We start from the raw sequence: 10,180 nt of genomic DNA, 5'->3' as shown, positions 1-10,180 counted from the left end.
GAAACCAGGTGACTTATCAAGCACAGACTCTTACACGTCTTTTCCAGGGTGTCTCTGAGACTAATAGGAAAACATTGTTCAATAATATGCTGCTTGGATACAGTTAGCTTAGCAGAGTTTAAAAAAGGTTTGCATAATTTCCTAAAAGAGAAGTCCATAGGCTATTATTGAGATGCCTTGGAGAAATCCATTGCTTATTCCTAGGATAAGCAGCATGAAATCTGTTTTACTACTTGGGACCTGGGTTGGCTACTGTTGGAAATGGGATACTGGGCTTGATGAACCTTTGGTTTGTCCCAGTATGGCAATTCTTTTGTTAGCCCAAAATAGGATAATCAAGCCATTGTGACATCACTGCTGAAGTTGGCTCTTCGGCATTATTGGAATGAGGCTTTATGACATCACAATCTCAGCTCTGGAATGTTGCTACTTTTTGGGTTTCTGCCAGGTACTTGGGACCTGGGTTGACCACTGTTGGAAACAGGATACTGGGCTTGGTCTGTCCCAGTATGGCAATTCTTATGTGAGCCAAGTATAGGATCAAGCCATTATGACATCACTGTTGAGGGCATTGATGGAATGAGGCATTATGACATCACAATCTCAGCTCTGGAATGTTGCTACTCTATGGGTTGGGACCTGGGTTGGCTACTGTTGGAAACAGGAGACTGGGTTTGATGGACCTTCGGTTTGTCCCAGTATGGCAATTCTTATGTTCTAATTCCCTGCAAATTTCTCCTGGCCATCCGGAGACCATGGGCAGTGCTGAAAATTTTGCTCAAGCTCCCGTTCCATTTGCTCCCAGATGTTCTTAAGCTGAACTTTCCACTCTGGGCTTGATTTGAACTTGTACCACAGGCTATGAACTAACCTGCTGCACACAAGTCCCCCCCCCACCCCCCCAACGGATTCCTTCACTGCTTCCAGCTCTCTGTAGCAAGGATTTGAAAGAGGAATGGGCTGTGCCAGACAGTCAGATGCTGAGAAAAGCTTTTGATTCACTGACTCCCCAGAGCAGGGACAGAGAGCGATGCCCAGATGTGCACAATCAAATCAAGCAGCTTGGATGCTATTACAGAGCAGCTGAGAGAGTGTGGCAGGCTTCTATTTATACAACCACAGAATGGCAGGCGAAGAAAGGCCCAGGCTCTCTCGCTCTCTCTTTTGGGTTTGGGAGAGTTCCAGTTTGCAGCCACACTTTTTAATGTTAGGAAGGAAGAAACCACAGGGAGGAGTTGCCAGTTAGCATTGGAGGCTGGGGGCTTCTTCGCACTCTTTGATCCCAGAGCCCACTCTTCCTTCTCCTGGAAGACTTTCCAGCAGGCTCAGCAGCGATTCGGGGGCAGGCTGTGGTACTGCCCACACTGGCACTAGCCATGCCCGAGTTCTGACCACAGCAAAGTGGCGGCACACGAGCTGGGGGCTGAGTCTGCCCCCTCCCCCCACAGTTTTGGATTTCAGCCGTCCCAGGGGCCTGCAGAGGAAAACTCCAACTCTGAGGTTTAGCTTTCCTGCCACTCCGAATCCCAAGGAAACTGCAGAGCGGTTGTCCCTTTCAGAGAGCAAGAGATGATGCTTCGATTCAGGAAAGTCCAGAACATAGCAGAACTCTTGTCAGTGTTACCTGTGGGGAAAACCTTCACATAAGTCTACATTAAAAGGAGAAACTTTACCACTAATCTGCTGTCACCTGTTGGGGGGACTAGGAAGAGTGTGTGGACCTAATGAGCCAAGAAATGGAGGGAAGAAAGAGAGGGGGGGGAGGAGGCAGAGACTGAGGGATATGGGGAGAGAGTGCAGGGCTGAGAGCAGAGACTGAGAGATATGGGGAAAGAGCACAGGGCTGCAAATAGAGACTGAGGGATATGGAGAGAGAGTGCAGGGCTGAAAATAGAGACAGAGGGATATGGAGAGAGCGCAGGGCTGAAGACGGAGACTGAGGGATATGGGGAAAGAGCACAGGGCTTAAGATAGAGACTGAGGGATATGGAGAGAGCGCAGGGCTGAAGACGGAGACTGAGGGATATGGGGAAAGAGCGCAGGGCTGAAAATAGAGACAGAGGGATATGGAGAGAGTGCAGGGCTGAAGACGGAGACTGAGGGATATGGGGAAAGAGCACAGGGCTTAAGATAGAGACTGAGGGATATAGAGAGAGCGCAGGGCTGAAGACGGAGACTGAGGGATATGGGGAAAGAGCGCAGGGCTGAAAATAGAGACTGAGGGATATGGAGAGAGAGCGCAGGGCTGAGGGCAGAGACTGAGGAATATGGGGAGAGAGTGCAGGGCTGAAAATAGAGACTGAGGGATATGGGGAGAGAGTGCAGGGATGAAGACGGTGACTGAGGGATATGCAGAGAGAGCGCAGGGATGAAGACAATGATTGAGGGATATGGGGAGAGAGCGCAGGGCTGAAGACGGAGACTGAGGAATATGAGGAGAGAGTGCAGGGCTGAAGACAGAGACTGAGGGATATGGAGAAAGAGCGCAGGGCTGAAGACAGTAAGTGGGGAGAGAGTGCAGGGCTGAAAATAGAGAATGAGGGATATGGAAAGAGAGCACAGGGCAGAAGACGGAGACTGAGGAATATGAGGAGAGAGTGCAGGGCTTAAGATAGAGACTGAGGGATATGGGGAGAGAGTGCAGGGCTGAAGATAGAGACTGTGGGATATGGGAAGAGAGTGCAGGGCCTTCTGGAATTCTGGGTGATTTTTCTCCATCAGAGACCTCTGCCTATCTCTCTCCCTTTCAGGAGCAGAATGTCAAGGCCCCATGTCAGGTCTGGCCTGGTATAGGAACACCCTCCCCCCATCTGCAGGGTTTCTGTATGTTTGTCTTGCTGAAGTTAATTTCTAGTTGAGGGACCTTTGTGTACAAACAGCTGAGGAAAACCTTTTTTGAGATAATTGGTGGCTGTGTTGGAGAGGGAATGCTTCTGATCTACAGCGGCTGATGAAAGCCACTGATAAGGCAAGTGTGGGCTACAAAGAGCTAAAGGCCTGGTGAGATCATCACCCTCTGCACCCCCTCCCTTGTCCGCCAGTTCTGCCAGCGATGTAAACAGCTTGTGGATTTCTCTCCACACTCGTAACTCTGCATAGAAGCATCTCTCCTGCTGTACCAAACAGAACAGAGGGTGGTAAGTTAGAGAACAAAGGGTCTGAGGATCAGGACATCGACCCTCCTATCCCATCATGTCACTCACGGTCAGTGTAGTTCACTGGACATCGGTACATAGAAATGAAGCATCGGTGACAAATGGGGGGGGAGGATGGGGGTGGGGGAGTTACCCCAGGATGCAACATTAGAGATTAACTCTGGGTAGAAATGAACCCATGATGCAGCGATCCAGGAGAAAACAAGCCATGGCGAAGTGGTATTGTGTGCAATTTCTCCAGAGCAGGATGGGAACCTGGAGATCCCAGCAAGAGATGGTATGCTCCCAGGCCCTCACCCAAAGACTCTCTGTGGAGAAGAGCAACAAGTGTCCCCTATGCTGAGAGCTGTTAGGTGTAATGATCCACACTGGCTGCAGGTGGCGCTAGCTCGGAATGTCCTGTGTGTTCATGGACTGGGTCTTACACGTGCACATATGTATACAAAGGCTGTCTGTTGTACATCTCAGACACATGGCAAGGCTGGGTCCAACTTGTAGGTCTTACATAGAAACATAGAAATTGACGGCAGAAAAGGGCTATAGCCCATCGAGTCTGCCCATACCAATGACCCACTCCCTGATTCTTACTCTCCTAGAGATCCCACATGAATATCCCATTTCCTCTTGAAATCTAACACGCTGCTGGCCCCAATCACCCGCTGAGGCAGCTCGTTCCAATGATCTACCACCCTTTCAGTGAAGAAGTACTTCCTAGCATCACCCTGAAATTTCCCTCCCCTGATTTTCAGTGAGTGTCCTCTGGTTACCGAGGGCCCGTAAGACTGAAGATATCATCATGTAAAGCAAAAAGACAGCACAGACAGCTGAAGCTATTCAGCTGGAGTGAAAGAGCCATCCAGACCCATGTAATGCAAGAAGACAGCACAGATAGCTGAAGCTATTCAACTGACGTGAACGAGCCATCCAGACCCATGTAAAGTAAGAAGACAGCACAGACAGCTGAAGCTATTCAGCTGATGTGAAAGAGCCATCCAGACCCACCATCCAGACCCATGTAAAGCAAGAAGACAGCACAGACAGCTGAAGCTATTCAACTGAAGTGAAAGAGCCATTCAGACCCATGTAAAGCAAAAAGACAGCACAGACAGCTGAAGCTATTCAACTGAAGTGAAAGAGCCATCCAGACCCATGTAGAAACATAGAAACATAGAAATTGACGGCAGAAAAGGGCCATAGCCCATCGAGTCTGCCCATACCAATGACCCACTCCCTGATTCTTACTCTCCTAGAGATCCCACATGAATATCCCATTTCCTCTTGAAATCTAACACGCTGCTGGCCCCAATCACCCGCTGAGGCAGCTCGTTCCAATGATCTACCACCCTTTCAGTGAAGAAGTACTTCCTAGCATCACCCTGAAATTTCCCTCCCCTGATTTTCAGCGAGTGTCCTCTGGTTTTCCACCTCATGACTTCTGCCACGTCTGTCCTCTGCCGCCACCATGTTCGTGCCCTGGAGAAAGTCACTGCCAGTTCAGGGTGTCCTGAGTAGCATTCCCAGGGCACATCTAGAGCCTCAAGCTAAGCAGGCCCCAGTGGCTCCCTCACTGCTGCAAAAGAGACAGGAAGCTCCCAGTTGCTTCAATAGAAGAAACCAATATTTGTTTTTCAATTCTTCAGATTCCAGAACCACAGACACAGCCCAGGTTTAGGATCAGATGACTGTGTAGATGTTCTCAGAGTGACCTATACAGCCATTTATCGTCCATTTCATCAGGCACCATGGTACATAAGCAAAGGACTTATTGTAAAGTTCCTCCTGGCTATGCCAGAGACCCAGGTCTTAATGGGAAGCCAGCCAAGATCATTTGGAACTGGAGAAATGGGCTGAACATTTCTGAAATGAATCAGAGTCAGCACTGGGTCAAAGAGGAGATGTCCCCTAACATTATGCTGGGACACTGGGTCAGTATTGGGTCAGCAAGACATAAGAAAGGGAATCTAATCTCCATGGAAAGAGAGCAAAAAGCCTCAAAATGGAGAAAAGATCAAAACCAACCAGGGATTTTTATTAATGCGAATCCATTGGACCTGATACAGTCTTTATTTTTTAATTATTTTTTTATATTCCGCATATCTTACAATTCTAGGCGGATTACAGATTATTCAAGTACTCAAGCATATTTCCCTATCAGTCCATGTTTTGGCTCATAAGGGTTCAGAGAAACATAGAAACATAGAAAGATGACGGCAGAAAAGGGCTACAGCCCATCAAGTCTGCCCACTCTTCTGACCCACCCCATCAAGTCTGAGTGCTAATGACCCAGATCCTTAGCTCGACCCCCATAGGGATCCCACGTGGATGTCCCATTTATTCTTTTTTTTTTTTTTTTAATGATATAAATATAATTTATTAAGTTTGTGCAGCCATTACACGAGAGATGTGTACAAAAGCTGTGGCCAGACCAGGCCAATAGGTGCCTTGCATTACAGCGGCAGTGCTTGTCTGATGAATTGTTTGTTTTGCTGAGAGAGTCTCTCTGGGAAATGGATGTTGAAAGAGATGATGAGGTCCCCTTTCTGCAGGGGATCCTTAGATAGTGGCATCCCCTCTCCCGGCACTACTTTATTATAGGTGGGATGTACAATGTCGTTAATAGGAATATTCAGAAGCCTTTCATCCAGAGTGTTTATGTCTGTCGTACAGCCAGTTAAAGCCTTTCCGAGAGCGATACTGGCTACATATATCAGGTCATTCCCTTGGCGTGTAAACCTCATATGTGGTTTCTCTTTCACAATAAAGATGATGTCAGCTGGAATAATGTTTGGTCCCTGGTCTCCTTCTTTTGGGAAAGTGATTCGGGTACTTGGTTTCCATCCAGGCTGTACTTCGATAGATAAGATTTTGTCCCTTATGCTGGATGTGTGTCCGTCTTCATTCATCACCCGGCGATAAATTTTTATCTTTTTGGTGCATCCATGGAATAAGTCTTCCAGGGACAAATAAAGATCTCACTCGATAGGGGGGTCCTGCTTCTTTACACCTCTCCCACGCAGGCCTCCAAATGCTGTGATCACGTCTGAGCCGTCTACATTGTAAAAGTCTGCAAAAGGATTATCTCCGCCAAAGAACTCTCTGAAGGTTTTGTCTGCATTTCCATGATACGTGTAGCCACTGGTCCAGGCATCTTCGCCTCCAAAAGAGTCAGGGATGCCTCCCTTCAGGCCTTCTTCTCCAAATTTATCGTAAACAGCTTTTTTTCTAGGGTCACTCAAGACGTTCCATCAACAGCGCGCTGTGGCCGCGGGTCCGCTCCCGGGGAGAGAACATGGGGCGGGATTTCTAAGCTATGCTCGACATTGTCACCGGTGCCAGCGACGAGGACATTAAGAAGGCATATCGTAAACTAGTCCCATTTATTCTTAAAGTCGAGCACGCTGGTGGCCTTGACCACCTGCACCGGAAGTTTGTTCCAGTGATCTACAACCCTTTCTGTGAAGAAATACTTCCTGGTGTCACCATTAAATTTCCCTCCTCTGAGTTTGAGCGGGTGCCCCCTTGTGACCGAGGGTCCCCTGGGGAAGAGCGACTAAGATGGTTAAGGGGCTGGATGAGTTGCCGTACAGCGAAAGATTAGAAAAACTGGGCTTCTTCTCCCTCGAACAGAGGAGATTGAAAGGGGACATGATGGAAACATTCAAGGTACTGAAGGGAATAGATTTAGTAGATAAGGACAGGTTGTTCACCCTTTCCAAGGTAGGGAGAACAAGAGGGCACTCTCTAAAATTGAAAGGGGATAGATTCCGTACAAACGTAAGGAAGTTCTTCTTCACCCAGAGAGTGGTGGAAAACTGGAACGCTCTTCCGGAGGCTGTTATAGGGGAAAACATCCTCCAGGGATTCAAGACAAAGTTAGACAAGTTCCTGCTGAACTGGAACGTACGCAGGTGGAGCTTATGTGTACGACAGAAGAGCGGGACTTGGGTGTGATTGTATGTGATGATCTTAAGATGGCCAAACCGATTGAAAAGGTGACAGCGAAAGCTGGAAGGATGCTAGGCTGCATAGGGAGAGGTATGGCCAGTAGGAAAAAGGAGGTATTGATGCCCCTGTATAAGACTTTGGTGAGACCTCATTTAGAATATTGTGTACAATTCTGGAGGCCGCACCTTCAAAAAGATATAAAAAGGATGGAGTAGGTCCAGAGGAAGGCTACTAAAATGGTGTGTGGTCTTCGTGATAAGGCGTATGGGGACAGACTTAAAGATCTCAATCTGTAGACTTTGGAGGAAAGGTTGGAGAGGGGAGATATGATAGAGACGTTTAAATACCTACGTAATATAAATGCGCATGAGTCGAGTCTCTTTCATTTGAAAGGAAGCTCTGGAATGAGAGGGCATAGGATGAAGTTAAGAGGTGACAGGCTCAGGAGTGATATAAGGAGACACTTTATTACAAAAAGGGTGGTAGTTGCTTGGAACAGTCTTCCAGTAGAGATGGTGGAGACAGAGAATTCAAGAGGGTCTGGGATAAGCATGTGGGATCTCAGAGAAAGAGATAATGGTTGCTGTGGATGGGCAGAATGGATGGGTCATTTGGCCTTTGCCATCACGTTTCTATGTTTCTTTGAGATCAACCCTATTGGTAACATTTGTTTTTCAACAGGATAAGGAAACGCTTTTTTGAATGGTGGATTTCTATGTTTTCAGAAGTTTCCAAATGGACTCAGACTAGGAGGAAAAGATTTCTGGAGATGAAACAATATGTTATTTCCTTGGGGACTAGATTTCGGGTACGATATCCCTGTAAATGGATGGTCTTTCTCAATCAGAATTCCTGTGTCTTCTATGAGCCCTCTCAATTACAATTTTTCCTGGAAGGGAAAGGAATCTAATTTATTTCAGTTGCTGGATCTAAGAGTTTTAAGAAGATGAACCACTACCATTGCATATTTCCTTTTCATAAAGCAGATGTATCACTCCTGATATTTTGAATTGTCCCCTCTAATATGAGGACTGTTAGGAGTTTTCTTGCATTGTTAAATTTTCTGAAATGCCCCGAATTGTTATTTCATTTTTCTGGCAAGACTATGTTTTCCTATACATTGCATATTCTTTTTTATGTATATATGAATGATAAATTTAAAAAATCTACATAAAAAAAATTAATAGCAAATAAATGACGTCAGGGGTGCATTAAAAGAGGCGTGCCACAAAATCACTCGGAGCAAACAAATGATGCTTCGAGCTGTAAAAAGAAGCATAAAATCCATACTACAAGCAATATATATGAAAAATGACATCATCTCTGCAGTCTCCTTTTGGCTTTGTTGTTCGACAATTACTGCAGACTCGCTGGATTTCTCTTGTGTTTTGCCTTCGATAAAAAATAGCTTTTTGTATCAAGTTAGGACACAACCTTGTTTTGTAATTATGTCAAATTGTAACCTATCAATGATATAATATGTATTTTTAACCTGTAAGCCATTCTGAGCTCTTTGGGGACAACGGGATAAAAAACAAAATAAAGAAATAAATAAGGACCAAAACCCTTTTTAAACCACTATTTTCATATGACGTGGAACATTTCTCATAGAACTTATAATTTGGAAAGAAATAATTTTTTAAAAAAGTTGTGAAAGGCGCTGCATTGAGCTGGTGGCCTCTCTTTCCCATCCTGCTAGCAGGCATTCACTGTGGCCTGCTGCCAACGTCAGGATCCAGAGTTAGGAGAAGTCCTGCTAGACCTCTTTAAAAGTCCACCCAGCCGCAAATGTTGAGCACTGCTTTGAGCTGGCGGGCTCTCATTTCCATCCTGCTAGCAGGCACTCACCATGGCCTGCCACTGATGTCAGGAGACAGAGGAGAGAGGTCCTGCTAGACCTCTTTAAAGGTCCACCTAGCCGCGGAACATGGCCCATGGGCGCATGTCTGAAGGGGTATGCCCAAAGGGGCAGGACATGCCCCTTTGGAGCCCCGTCAGAGCCCGAAGGAGATTAACTGAATTGTGGGAATCTTCTCCTTGTTGAATATGGGGAAAAGGAAAGCGAAGGCAGTAGCAACTGGTTCCATTAAGGGGCCTATGGATCTTCATTGTGTTCCTTTGATGACCAATGGGAATATCGATCAAGCGAGTACATTTTCACAATCTGTTTTTCTATCTTCCGGAGAACCATCACCTTCCCCTCAACCTGGAACTTCTCAGGAGTTAAAGGAGCCATTTTTAAAAATTGGTAATGGCTTATTCTCTCAACCAGGATCAGAGTGAAGCACCCTTAGGGTCTGGTTCTCTGGTCCCCGTTCAAATGATTCCACAACCAGAGCCAACTTTGTTGGGTAAAACAGTAACTTTACAATATATTTGGAATCTCGTTAATCGCATAGAAATGTCTCTGCAAATGATGTTTCTAAACTGTATCAATTTTCCTCAGATGTAACAAGTAAAGTGAATCAGTTCAATTAACTAAGATTGAAGGTAGATTAGAAAAGTTAGATACTTCTGTATCAAACTTGAAAGCTACTTCAGCTTCAAATATTAAAGATTCCACCTACTTACATTCAAAGCTGGAGAGAATGGAAAACCTAGTAAGGACTAGGAAGCTTAGATGTTTGAACTTCCCCATTTCACACTATTTAGAACTGCTGGAAATGTATTTGAAAAATGTTCTTCAGTATCCCGATGCTGATAAACCGTTACCTGAAAAAAATTTACTACTTGCCAAGGAGTTCTGAGGTGTTAAGTGAGGAAGGAGAAGTAGACCATTTGGTATCTCCAGATAGTTTAACTATTTCACAATTTTTGGAATCTTCTAAAGATAATAGTATAGCTAAGAGAGCTACCCTACTTGTTACCTTTCAAAATGTATTACAAAAAAGAGATATTGTACAAAGAGGCAGGCTCTGTTTTGTGGACAGCAATTGATGATATTTCCAGACGCAATGACGCAGAAAGCAGTTCCGACAGCTAAAGTCTAGAACTTTGACCGTAGGAGCTTCATTCTTCCGTAAGTTTCCTTGTAAATGCCTGGTTAACTTAGCAAAGAATAAATATACTTTGGTAGATCC

At 45.6% G+C, this 10,180-nt stretch overlaps 1 protein-coding gene across 1 annotated transcript; it reads right to left on the bottom strand.

The window, feature by feature from the left end:
• Positions 1-5,517: 5,517 nt before the first annotated feature.
• Positions 5,518-6,400, bottom strand: LOC117360425 (dnaJ homolog subfamily B member 13-like; the record flags this gene model as incomplete). Its single annotated transcript, XM_033944137.1, is given in 1 exon segment — positions 5,518-6,400. A coding segment is annotated over 1 exon segment (798 nt), but the record flags the coding sequence as incomplete, so codon positions are not given.
• Positions 6,401-10,180: the final 3,780 nt, after the last annotated feature.

The sequence above is a fragment of the Geotrypetes seraphini genome, chromosome 5 (genome assembly GCF_902459505.1).
Source record: "Geotrypetes seraphini chromosome 5, aGeoSer1.1, whole genome shotgun sequence".
NCBI lineage: Eukaryota > Metazoa > Chordata > Amphibia > Gymnophiona > Dermophiidae > Geotrypetes > Geotrypetes seraphini.
The sequence above is the reverse complement of the archived record's forward strand: the minus strand, read 5'-3'. Positions and strand labels throughout refer to the sequence as shown.